Consider the following 13965-nt stretch of genomic DNA (forward strand, 5'->3'; position numbering starts at 1 on the left):
CTTTTACATGTCAGCCATCATATATACTTTTATTTCCACCCTTGCCTCCCTAGAACTTAGAATGCCTGGGATTATCTGGACAGTTCACACCAAAAAAAAAAAACCAAGCTCATGAAAAGCAGAGCTTTCTGTCAAATTTGAATAAATTTTTGCTTCTCCTGTTCGCAAACGTGTATTCCTGCTCTGAATCATGAAGTTTAACCAGATCCCCGAAACATCTTATATTTGGCCCAGTTCATTTATAATGTCAAGTTTGCATATTTCACCCTTCCCTCTCCCCTCTGGCACAGACACAGAGTGGAGATTGGAAGCATCCACTTCCTGTGATTTATCATTATGCCCACAGAGAATAAACTCTTGTTAGTAGAAACTACAGTTTACTTATAACAGGCCAGGATGAAATGATAGTTCATGATTCCAGTGTTTCATTAAACCATAGTTGACGTTAAACAGGAAGCAGATGCCTGAAACCTTCACATGGTCACCCAGGAGGGAGTGTGTAAAAGCCTGAGACTCAAGCAAACACATCTGCATAACATGAAATTATAGTTTAGTGTTGCCTCCAAACAAGCTCATGCCATATTAAAATGGAGGATTCTACCTCATCCACCAGGTTTTTCTTATTTTGCTATTAAACAGTACATAAAATGTACAGTGGTACCTCGAGTTAAGTACTTAATTCGTTCCGGAGGTCCATTCTTAACCTGAAACAGTTCTTAATCTGAAGCACCACTTTAGCTAATGGGGCCTCCTGCTGCTGCCGCGCCACCGGAGCACAATTTCTGTTCTCATCCTGAAGCAAAGTTCTTAACCCGAGGTACTATTTCTGGGTTAGTGGAGTCTGTAACCTGAAGCGTATGTAACCTGAAGCCTATGTAACCCGAGGTACCACTGTATAGAGATACAAAAATTCTGAACATCTTCATTGCGGACAATAAGAGGGATGCAGAAAAGAATCATTTTGTGTCTCTTAATATTTTCTCATCTTCTGATCTGACTTGCACCAATTCTTTATTTATACTTCTGCCAAGCATGTCTCTGCCCTCAGCCAGTGGTGGTAGTGTTCCTTTATGAAACCATTGCTCAGTGGTGGCTGATGAAAAGCATGGCAAATATGGTTGAATCCAACACATCATACTTAACATCCCATTGTACACAAGAGCACAAAAAAATCTTATCAGGCAGCACTGTGGCAATAATTCAGAAAACAAAAGACTGTCAATATACAGACATTGATTTGGTGCCAAGCCAGTATAGAAGTTTATCATCAAACCTGCAGCCCCAGAGCTAGGCTGAAAAATGCTCTTGAACAAGATGCCTAACTTACCCTCCTCATGTCATGTGGTATCCAGCATATTCATGCTGGCATCACAACAAGGTTCTGACTGGGATATCTAAAAGCAGATTATCTTTTTGTATATTCTTTTGCACTTAGATATGTCTTGTACAGTAATAATGTAAAAAAGAGTTATACTTGCATAAGTCATTTTTTTTTGTTCTAGTCAAAATGTTATTCTGTAAAGGCAAATAGCTCTGCCTTTAATTGAGCATCCCTTGATGGAAATCAATATCCCCTCAAGTATACTTTTAATCATATGGGATTTTAGTCATTAACCAGTCTGAAAGTAAGAGGGGCAAATGATTCATACTAATGCTAATTAATTTTAATATTTTAAGGAATAAAAGAAGACAGACAAAGTAAAAGTCGGGGAAGAAATGAAGGATTCTTCCTTGTATTTCAATTCATTAGGTCCTTACCACATATCTCAGATTTAAATTTTCTATTTTGCCATAGCAGACGTCCAAAAGGGTAATTGGCTGTGTAACAAGGTTCCCTCCCATAGTCCAAGGCAATGCAAGTTTTGACAGATCAGATATCTGAAAAAGAGGGACAGTAGGAAATAATTTTTAAAACAGTTACATTGATTAAGTTTGTGTTTCACAGCAAAACCCTCCCAGAGTTTAATTCATCTGAATTTACAAAAATGTACATTTTAATAAATAGTTCTTACCTTCAAGAAATCAAAGTACTTTCTCATTGTTCTGTTACTTTCAATAATCAGATCTAGCCAATTTCTATGCTTCTGACAGAGCACTGGAGAGGTGGGATTCCTATGGATATGATTCCCTTTTTGTGTAAGGTTATCACCAAAAGAATTACGGTAGCCTAACAAACCCTAGGCTGACCAGCTGTTGAGGGATAGCCCAAGGGCTAGAGACTTCAACCAAACTTTGTAAAATGCCCTTAATAGAACTTAAGGTTTAGCTTAATAACCTGCAGTCCAGCATCTGAGCAAGTTTTTACCAAGAAATTCCAAAGATGTGTATTTTTAAAATCAACTAGTAGTCAGTTCATAGCAGAAACAAGATAGGAACCAGGAACCTACCACTACATAGCTCCATATCTTAGACATCTTGCTGCAGAAGTTCTCAATAACAGGAACACAGGAGCTTCCTTATACTGAATCAGATCATTCATTCATCCATCTAGCTAGCTCAATATTGTCTATGCTGACTGGGCAAGTCCCCAATGTTTCAGACGGGAGTCCCTTGCCCTACTAGTTGGAGATGGGGACCTCCTGCATGTGAAACATATGCTTACTACTAAGCTGCAGCCCTTCCCTGAAATGTTTACTGTGCAAGGCTCCCCAAATAAACCACAAGGCCCAAGCCAAGAGACTGCTTAACTGTTAATAGTGTAAACTATGGTTTATTGAAACAGACTAGGATCAACTTATAGTTCATGATTCTCACAAGGATTACAAGCGATACAGTTGGTGCCACCAGCCTTAATGATATCTTATTGCAGCTCACTCATTTAGGATATCACAGCATGGAATATATTATGTTTCTCACTAAATAAACAACAGGTTTGGATGCCCAGTGAAAGCTCTTAGGCTCTCAGATCCTTTAAATAAAAAAATGGAACCCTAACACTTCTACAGCACCTGTTGCCAACAGAAGGTGAAATCACAAATGTCATATACTAATTTATGATTTCACCTTCAGCTGGACCTAGATGCTAAAGTTGCTTCCACTAGGCCTTGCTGGGGTGCAGGACTTTGAGTAGGCTGGTTTACTGTGGCAAAGAAGGTGAACAGTTGGTCGTGGTTGGATGCCAAAGAGCAAGATACCAAGCAAAACAACATAAGCACAAGATGTAATGGCAATGTAAAGCTCTTTGTGCTGTAACATGTGCAACCCCAAAAGCTAATAGTAATAATGCAATGATTTAGAATTTAAAATTGGGTCAAAGTGGCCACAACACTGCAACTTAATAATAATAAAAAGTGTAGATAAAATTCCCAATGGAAACTGTGTTAATCTCAATATATATATACTTGCCCTAGTTCATGAAAATAATCAATGTATGAACCTTTATTGCAAAGATAACAGAATATTTATTACAAGGGCAGTCAAATCCTGAGATCACAGAGACTTACTAATGACAATGCTACAATGGCAATTTAAGCATTCTAATTCTTGCACCTGACCCCCTCATTTAACCTGCTGCCTACTGACTATATTAGGAGTTCCATATGCAATTCTCAATACATTTCTCAATATGGAGCAAATCAGTTTTGAATTAACAGCTGTAATGTAGGACATGGTGCAACGGCAGCCCTCATAAGAAGCCAGGCCCCTCATATGAGATACATATTAATGAGTCACTCATGTCTACCTGGCTATCCATATACAGGGGTACCTCTGGTTACGTACTTAATTCGTTCCGGAGGTCCGTTCTTAACCTGAAACTGTTCTTAACCTGAAGCACCACTTTAGCTAATGGGGCATCCCACTGCTGCCGCGCCGCTGCTGTGCGATTTCTATTCTCATCCTGAAGCAAAGTTCTTAACCCGAGGTAATATTTCTGGGTTAGCAGAGTCTGTAACCTAAAGCATACATAACCTGAAGCGTATGTAACCCGAAGTACCACTGTACACCAAGAGAGAGGGGATGAAGCCTCAATGGCTTCTTGAACCGTTTTTGGTTTTTTGGGGGGTTTTTAAAGGCAAACACATTGTTCAGAACACAATAGTAATCTTTTTTTCTGAAATGGACCTGACATTGAGGCATGGTTTTGTGGATCTGAAATCAGCCATCCAGCTTCTTTGTTGCATTAAAGCATCTAGCCATTGGCAGCTAGGGCTGGGTGACACCTGGTTTTCAACATTGTGATGTATCAGCAGCTAAATACCACGATATGTTGATAGATCATGATGTCTGGAATGCATCTCGGCTGCTTCTTCCTCCCCACCTTAGCTGAGCAAGCCCTGATGCCTCTCCAGCTCACAGGAGCCAGAAGAATGGGGTGAGGCTTCCTAAAAAGGTGCAGGCAGGCAGGATGGAGTCCGAGACAGTGCTCGCCTGGAACCTTCTCTTCTCAGGCTCCTTCTGACTGACTGCTTACCCCTTTGCCATCCGCATGCAATTTGAGCAGGTGCAATGTATTTCCAGCTCAAATTATCTGAAACCGGTATTGCAACCCTGAATGCCATACTGGTTTCAGACAATTTACCAATATATCGCCCAGCTCCAATGGCAGCCAGAGAAGGTTGTGACCCAGGCCCGCTACAGATCGACCAATGCATCAGGAGTATTGAATGCATGAAATAGGCCTGCACACAAGTCCTACCAAATGCTATACCCTTGGGTGGATGTCTGGGATTATCAGAAGCAAGGCAGGAGCATCATGAGGGCATGGAACAGTTCCAGGAATATGTATCATCTGGTCTGGCCCTTTACAGTCAAAAGTTCCCGAACAAGTCCAAAGCTGTTGGATTGCTTTTTAAATAGAAAAATCACCAAATTCCACTGCCCAAGTGCCTATTCCAAGGGGGAAAAACTATTGCTGCTGTGGGTAGGCATACGGAGCATTGGTTTCTCAAGCTGCGTTTACCTGGCCAATGTAAGTGGAACATATGCTTCTATTGTGTTTTATTTTGCTTCTGCCTGCGGAACTGGAATTAGTTGCTATGTGACTGCATGACAGTCATTATGCTAGCCAGTATGCATCGGGGCAAGTGAAACTCAAACCTTGAAGACAACCACATTGTCAACTCAGAGCTGTAACCATGGCAACAGCCATGCTGCTTCAAAGGGATAAAGAAAGACAAAATAATATATCTGATATACTTTTACTGTAGAAAATATAAGATTTAAAAAATGGTTGGATCAACTTCCTAAATGCATGGCAAAGTGTACTTTATGTAACTAACAATTTTGATCACTTCATTATTATTTTAATTTAAAAATTCCCTCGCCCAAACACACCATTGTAGGTTTGAGTATTTCCAACTGAGTCATATTCTCTGTAGATCTAATGAAATAAATAGACTAACATCATAAGTCCATTGGTATCAATGGGTTTACTCTAAGCATGGCTAATGTTTGATATCAGCCCTATTATGTGATAGGAAATATGGCATGCTGTGTTTTTGTAGTACTTTTTCTTTGTAGACTCATTTAATAAAGTGGTATTTACTTTAAAACTCATTAGGATAATTTGTAACCTGCTAATCATCTTTGCTACTGTCATTTTCCCACTAGGTCCACTGAGGTCCACGCTGACTTTTTTGTTCTTTGATTTGATGACAAATAAGAACTTCAGTCATGAAAATGCCAGTACATTTCTGTGACTAAAAACAGCATGTAGAAAATGCTTATGCCTGTTTTAAAAGTTCAGGTGAAGTGGCAATAAAAAAATGCTGCTATAAAGGAGAAAAATACATTATGGATGAACAGGCCTCAGAGAGGTTCAGCTATGGGTGACAAGCAAGATAACCAGAGCTCACTGCAACAAAAGTGAAGAGGATTTCTGTACCCCAGAAAGGCAAGGATATTGCCAAGCACCAGTTATAAGGGTTGGGGAAAACTGCAGAAAGGCTGGGAGATGAAGGTGAAACCCAAAGATGTACTTTCAGCCAGCCCAGGGGCTTGGGCTTATCCAACTGATTTTTTACTTTTATTCTTTAAACAGCACCCCACCCAGACACCTGCCCACAATACAGGAACAAACTGCCTGCTTAATTTTTCATAGGAACTAGTTTCAAACCTTCCTGGGAGCTAGTACCATAGCTCTTTGGAACCCAAATGAGGTTCCAGTTGCTGCCTTCAAGACTGCCCACCTCAGGTTGCAACTGTGGCTATGCCACTGGCACTGCACCTCTTTCCATGCATCACTGGGGTCAAGAGAGGAGAGGAAAGAAATCTTCAGAAGCTCTCTGCTTGTTCAGACTTACCCAGCCACAGGCTTTCACTCCTAAAACAGTCCTAATACAGTGGTACCTCGGGTTAAGTATTTAATTCGTTCCAGAGGTTCGTACTTAACCTGAAACTGTTCTTAACCTGAAGCACCACTTTAGCTAATGGGGCCTCCCGCTGCTGCCGCGCCGCCGGAGCACGATTTCTCTTCTCATCCTGAAGCAAAGTTCTTAACCTGAAGCACTATTTCTGGGTTAGCAGAGTCTATAACCTGAAGCGTATGTAACCTGAAGCGTATGTAACCACTGTACTGCATTCTGTGCACCAGTTTTTTCCCCCTGTCCTGTGTTGCTGACATTCTGTTACATCTGTACCCGATGTTCCTCTGAGCTCGGGTTTGAATAACTGTCTAATAACCAAGATAAAGATGCTCTCAGATTCTCAGCACATGGAACTACGTATATGTACATCACAAGAACAATTATATACAAATTAGTCCATAATCTAGCCTCTTCTTTTATGTATAGCTACATTTAAAAAAAACCACCTAAATTTAACATTCAAAGCACAGTTATCCTAGCCTACACTTAATTGGTCTGGAGTTCTCTGTATCTCTCTATTATACATAAGCTAAAAATGTGTATCACTTTAATCATTTTCCATCCCATACTTCTGAAGAAAGACTGGCTTCTGTAAAATGATTTTATAGAATTTAATTTATTTCAGTTCTCACCCTTTCCTATAGGCTCACTAACATCTACAGTCTCCATTTTCTTTTTCTAATTGAGTTTTTGGGGTGCATTTGAGATATGAGAGATTCTAATACACCGAGAAGTGATATTACACCAAATTAACCTACACAAGAACCACCAGGCATTTCCTGCTGCTTCTTGAAGAATTCAATTACTTTGACACAGACTATGAAAAAGTGATTTCCAGTATAGGACAAGAGTAAACTGAGCTGGGTTTCCTGAAAGAAATCTAGATTTTCTTTTTTAAAAACAACAACAGTTGTTCCTGCTTGACTGACAGCAGAGAAATGAAAATTTGTCAGGCTAGAAAGGCTAAAGTTTATGTGTTGTACTATGATAAACTATAAAACTTTTAACAGGAAAAAGCACAATGTAAGCAAGGAGCTAAAACGGGCTCTCTCCATACTGATATATGGTGGCGGCCAGGGTATTAATAGCTCAAAATGGAAATCAGCAGAGATCCCTATGGTTATGGATTGGCAAGTAAAATTATTTGAATACGCAGAATTAGCAAGAATGACACATAAAATTAGACACCAAGAAGGTACAAAGTTTATTGAAGAATGGAGTAAATTTATGACATATATTGAAAGTAATTGTAGAAATTAAAAAACTACAATAGGCTTAACATAAACATTGTGATGTGTACATAATTGAAACAGAAACTGTAAGAGTAGAAGTATACCAAGAAAACCGCAACAGGATAGGAAGGAAGTCGAGGCGTGATCCAACACAATGTAAATAAGATGATGGTACCAAAGAATGATTGTTAAGAGTGTTGGTTTTAGGTTTTGATTGTTTGTTCTGGTTTGTTTTCTGTTTAACTGAAAATCTCAATAAAAATAATTTAAAAAATAAAATAAAATGGGCTCTCTCCAAAACCATTTCATAAGGCTATCTAATTAAGATTTATATTAAAAATATTTCCTGTTTTTTTCCTTCTGTATTCTTAATACATTTTTCTTTACCACATTTCTATCCCTTCCTTTAAGACAGCGGCTGGGAACTTTTGACTCTCCAAATCTTATTGGCTACAGCTCCAATCATCCCTGACCATAGGCCATGCTGGCTGGAGCTGATGGGAGTTGTGATCCAACAATTCCTAGAGAGCCACAGGTTCCACACCAAAGGTGTTTCTTGGAGCTGTGTATATGGGAGCTATCCAATTTCATCCTCAAAACAACCAGAGTAGCCTAGGATGAGATAGTGATTGATCCCAGTCCACCCAACAAAAAATATCTATTTGCAAACTAATTTTCAGCCCTCTGGATCAAACCATAGTCTGGTAGTCTGGGCACAATGTCCAAACGGATGCCTATGGGAAGCCCGCAAAAAGTACACTACAAAATAGAAAAGGACACTACAAAATGAACAGATTTCTTTTTGTATTTCCTTGCTTGCAAGGACACTATGAAAGATAATCCCCTATGTCTAGGTGCGCTGGATTATGGGCTACATGCTCAGAAATGAAGTAAAGGGCAACTGAAATGATCAAGCAACTAGAGGAAAAATTTCAGCATTCAGCTGTTTTAGTTTGGCAAAAAAGGCAAGGTAAAGGAAACAGAATATTTATTTATAGACTGCTTAATGTAAAATAATATAAAAACCTTTTAAGCAGCTTGAAATGGGAAAAGACAAATTTACGGAGGGTAAGGCTGTCAGTGGCTGCTAACCACATTGGCTATGTCCTCCCTCCACTGTTACGAGGCAGCCTGCTTTGAATACCAGTTGAATACAGCTCACTCTTTATTAATTATTATTATTAGTAGTAGTAGTAGTAGTAGTAGTACTATACCACCCTTCATCTGCTCCAGAGGGTCAGGCAATAACCCTCCAGAACAACAGGGAGCTTCAGGGAGGAAGAGAGGTAGGGGAATTCCAGCTGGATGAGGGAAAGGTAGGAAATCACACATTTTAAAAATCATTAACAATATACAAATATAAACCTGATGTTGTCATAATTCACCTGCTGGTTTCTTTGAAGTTTTAGTCTCATTGCTTCACATATCTCGATTACTTGAAGAAGTTCTGGACGTGGAATGGTTACTTCAGTTGCAGTTCCTTCAGCACTGAGAAAAAAACTGTGTAAAGTACAATGCATTATTATAGTCACATTTTTCACTTTTTAATACCGTAAAGAAAAACACGAATTGTTTTCATTATTTGCATGCTTTTTATAATAGTGCTGATGTTGAAAGTGAAATAGGCACTAACAAAGAATTCAAAGAGCACATTTATATAGCCAGTGTTTTAAGTTAACTTGAATACCAATAATGAAACCATGCTTTCAAAACATACCTCACTACTTTTTAAGTTATCTCCTTGAGCCTTTGCAATAGTTAAAAAATATATTTTCCTTTAGTGCCAAGAATTTTTTACCACTATATGCTAGCATACCTATACTAATTGGAAATAAAAATATTCCAGTATCTTGGAGAATAGTTCCCTTGGCCAAGATGCAAAGAGATGTGGGCAGTTTATCTACACACAACTAGGAGAGGCAGCAATTTACCACCACCAATGGACTGCGTTCCCCCCAGCTCACACACACAAATACCAACACAGGAAATGCAATAATTTACTGCATAGCAAATAAATCTGGAGGATTCTCACCCCCTAAACCTCAAGTGCAGCTTTTAAGGGAGCAACAGGAGATTTCAAAAACTACAGTGCACCAAGAAAATACAGTCCTTGGCATCCCAATCCTCACTTCCTGCATTTCAGAATGATGTTTTTGTTGCTGTTATTATTAATGTTTCTTTGTTTGTAACTGCAGCAAAACAAGTTTTGGAAACATGAAATACACTAAGAAAATTATTCACCAGTTATTTATTTTTAAACACAACACCCTGCAACACACCTGAAACTCATTTTCTTCTTTTCTCTCCCCTCTCCAATTAATTTTTAAATGCAGCGTAGGGAAACAGCCCTAAAAAGCTTGGTAACTTAAGGACCACCTTCGCCAATATGAACCTGCCTGCTCATGTCCATCGAAGCCCTGCTCTGCACCCCCTTTCCTTTAAAACGTAGGGGAATGAGGGCACAAGACAGAGCCTTCTCAGCAATTGGGCTCAGGATCTGGAATTTCCTGCAGCCAAAGGTTTACTCTCAGACTATATTCAAAAATATAAAAAATAGAGTAGAAGCTTCAAATAATTCCCATTGTGTGCATTGTTCTCCTTTCACTCACACCTTTGTCAGATAATGCTCACAGAAATCAAATACGTGAGTTGTGCTTAAATGGCAAGCCTCTCAGCCATCCAAAGAACAAGCAAATCTGAATAAACTGTCCCATTTATTACAAAAGGTTTTTACTACATATCATTTTAGGATTTGCCTGACAACCCACATTTAAGTTCTTATTCGTAGATCATTGTTTTCTCCATTCATCCACACCCGCTACTCCTTCTTTTGCATGCTGACCACTTAGTGGACTGGACCTCCCAGCCCCACTTTTCCCTCAGTAAGCCCCATTCATTCCCAGACTTTTAGCAAAGGGGGGAAATATGAAGAAAGGCAAAAGGGAAACTGGGGCAGGAGGGCAGGATAAGTACTCAACTGTCATCAAAACACTGAAGGAATGGTGACCACATACCTCAATTCTGTGGGTCACTTTTGACACAAGTTTAAGGATCTGTGCAGTAAGAGATACAATTTCTCTGAGTATTTTTGGTAGCTTTCAAGAATGCTATGTAAGTTTACTATATCATAGTAAACTTACATAGCATTCTTGAAAGCTACCAAAAATACTCAGAGAAATTGTATCTCTTACTGCACAGATATATATATATAGATATATTTATATATATAAATATATTTATATATATATAAACAGGACCCCATAATCCTCAACACAACACAGATGCTGGTCACCATTTTATTCAGGTTATCTCCTTCTGGATCAATTTCATTCACAATATCAAATGTCTCTCTACTGCTTACCTAAGCTTGTCAGTAAGCGCTTCTAAAGAATTGTTTGACTGCAACATAAGAGCAGCTCGAGAACTTAATCCTTCTGTAAGCAGCAGCACCTGTGGAAGAAGTCATATACAAAATTATTCCTAAAATCACTTCAGTTTCTCTTTCTTCTTTGTTAAAATCTTACTTTTTAAAAAAAAAATGAAGTTACACACTATGGTGACAAAAGAAAGGCAAAAGGCAAAAGAAAAATGATGTTTAAATGGAAGGTGTGTGTTGACTGTACAGTGGGAGAGTGGAGGAATATCTGCAACTGTGTGCCTGTGCTATCTCTGTTTTTGCACTTGGTGATTTATGTGTCTTTCACTTTGTTTCTTTGGGTTTGACTTTTTGTGTTCAATGCTTCATATAACCTTCTGGTCCACTTTGCCCAATTCTACATACTGAACCTTCTTATGTATGCGCCCCAGTATCTATTTCGGCTGAAATCTCCATAATGTCTGGGTCTGGGTTCAGTAGAAACAAATCAAGTGAACTAATGAAATGTTCCATGCATAACCCGGATTACAGCACACCCCTAGCAGAGGGAAACCATGTGGACAAGGACCCAAAGATGGGTATCCTCAAATACAGGGGATTTTCCCCTACAATTGTCAATATTGGAACAGAATTGTTATGCAGGCACATACATCTCTGCCTTCTTTAATCAATTCCTATGCAACTTCACTTGAACGTCCTTAGTGGTGGGTCCTGTTTACATACCCTCCTTTTAATCTCACGCCCGCACTGCATGCAAACCTTTTAAGTTCGTGCATTTGACCCAAATGCCCCTTTAAAATGTGCACTCCCCTCAATTAGAGCTTTACACTTACTTTCTAATATACATTTTAACAAGGTGTATTTTACAGAAAGTTAAGAAACTCTCAACTTCTCTTGCGGGGGTGCAATTAGTGCCAGCATCGTCCGTTAAGAGTTTGGGTGTAATCTTCGATACCTCCCTCTCTATGGAGGCGCAGATTACAGCTATAACAAAGGCGGCATTTTTTCATCTCCGCCAAGCTAAGCAGTTGGCTCCTTATCTCTCTCGCCCTGACCTAGCCACTGTGATCCACGCGACGGTCACCTCCAGACTGGATTATTGTAACTCGCTCTACGTGGGGCTGCCCTTGAGACTGACCCAGAAACTCCAGCGGGTGCAGAATGCCGCGGCGAGACTCCTTATGGGGTCTTCGCTGCGAGATCATATTCATCCAGTACTATACCAGCTGCACTGGCTCCCGGTGGAGTACAGGATCAGGTTTAAGGTGCTGGTTTTAACCTTTAAAGCCCTATACGGCCTGGGACCCTCGTACCTACGGGACCGCCTCTCCTGGTATGTCCCACAGAGAAATTTACGGTCTGCAAATAAAAACATCCTAAAGATCCCAGGCCACAGAGAGGTTAGGCTGGCCTCAACTAGAGCCAGGGCTTTCTCGGCCGCGGCTCCAATCTGGTGGAACGCTCTGTCACAAGAGACTAGGGCCCTGCGGGACTTGACATCTTTCCGCAGGGCCTGTTAAGACAGAGCTGTTCCACCAGGCCTTTGGTCAGGGCGCAGCCTGACCCCCTCCTCTGGCAACCTGCACAGAATTTTGCTTGATGGTTGCCATTAATTTGATTTTAATTTGATTTTAATTAATTTTATAATGAATGTTTTTAGAATGTTGAACTATTTTGATTGTTGTTAGCCGCCCTGAGCCCAGCTTCGGCTGGGGAGGGCGGGATATAAATAAAATTTATTATTATTATTATTATTCAACTACTCCCTCTCTCATCCCACTACCAACCAAGCTATCAATCAAATTATCAACGTATGTTGGTAGGCTAGGGAAAAGTACGTGAAGTGAAACACACACACAGCTCCAGGAAATCTGAACACCTATTTTTGAAAGGGGGGGGAGCCCTTTTCACAGTCTCATATATATATGCTGATAACTTTCAAAAAATACTGAGGTGAATTTTGTATACCACTTTACCTGCCTTTCCAGCTGTAGTACTTGAGCCTTCAGAAAATTAACACGTCTTTCCTCAAAGCATTCGTTCTTCCCTTCCTTTATGAGCTGCTCATATTGGCTTCTAAGAAATAAAATGTAGTTCCTTATAAAGAACGTCAAAGAAATGCATAATGCTACATTTATATTTAATAAGTACAACTTATTGGAACAACTGGAAATGATGTTAAACGCAGAAAAGAGATTTCTTTTTGTCTCCTGCTTTTAGCCAATTATTCCAAAACCCTGTTATTTTTCTGAAAATTGCCTTCTATCTGTTTTATTGTACTACAAATAACTTATTGCCTTGAAAAGCCTTAAATGTTTCTGAAGTATCCGTTCATTTCTCACCACCTCCATGCGGGAAGCAACTCTGAATACACAAATACTAACTACTTTTGTCCTCAAATACATGCTGGCAAAGAAATGAGCAGCTATATAAATCATAGATCAGGGAGATTCAAACCGATTTCTAACATGATGGGCTCACACAAGAACTGAATAACTAATTTTCTTTCTATAAATTTCTCAGTATCCTCCGCTATAATTTTGTCATCCTTAGCTTTCAATAAATGACCTCACAGATAAAACAAAAGCTGTTTTCATAAATCCAGGGCTTTGTTATCAATTTCTTTCAGTACCTTAAATTTTCTAATTCATACTTTAATCTTAGATTTTCCTCTTGCAGTTTCTAAGAAGAAATAAAAAATACGATGGTTAAATATACTATTAGGACTTGTAAATAGTAATTTTAAGTTATACAAATAGTAGTTTATATTCATTTATATATAAACATTTGTCACATATAAATAGAAACATTTTATACCCCAAAAAATATTTCAGCTAGTATTGTAAACTAAGATTTCAAAGCTATATGAATATAATCATGACTGCATAACACATAACTATTATCACAAGCATGTGTTAACAGTTTATAATGACGCTTATTTCATCCCAAAGGGAAAGATTTATATAAAATAAGTTTAAACTTAATCATCAAAGTTCAACATCATGTATTGAACATAAAAATTGCTGTCTCCTCCCTGTGCCCATACAAATCT

General features: G+C 39.1%; 1 protein-coding gene and 1 long non-coding RNA gene across 8 annotated transcripts in view; one reads left to right on the forward strand and one right to left on the reverse strand.

Annotated features, from left to right (window-relative positions):
• The window catches only part of LOC310826927 (uncharacterized protein), a 59576-nt gene that overhangs the window by 32441 nt on the left and 13170 nt on the right, over positions 1 to 13965 (reverse strand). For all 7 annotated transcript variants that reach the window (XM_083702347.1, XM_083702346.1, XM_083702349.1 and 4 more), the window contains 5 exons: positions 13546 to 13595; positions 12890 to 12989; positions 10899 to 10987; positions 8923 to 9037; positions 1759 to 1878 (listed from right to left, as the gene is read on the reverse strand). In XM_083702347.1, the coding sequence (XP_083558473.1) occupies positions 1759 to 1878; positions 8923 to 9037; positions 10899 to 10987; positions 12890 to 12989; positions 13546 to 13595 (474 nt within the window). The remainder of the gene's footprint in view (positions 1 to 1758; positions 1879 to 8922; positions 9038 to 10898; positions 10988 to 12889; positions 12990 to 13545; positions 13596 to 13965) is intronic.
• Positions 1 to 13965, forward strand: part of LOC310827037 — a 75397-nt gene that overhangs the window by 29730 nt on the left and 31702 nt on the right. The gene's annotated exons all lie outside the window — the stretch shown is intronic.

The sequence above is a fragment of the Podarcis gaigeae genome, assembly GCF_964106915.1.
Source record: "Podarcis gaigeae genome assembly, chromosome: 11".
Taxonomy (NCBI): Eukaryota; Metazoa; Chordata; class Lepidosauria; order Squamata; family Lacertidae; genus Podarcis; species Podarcis gaigeae.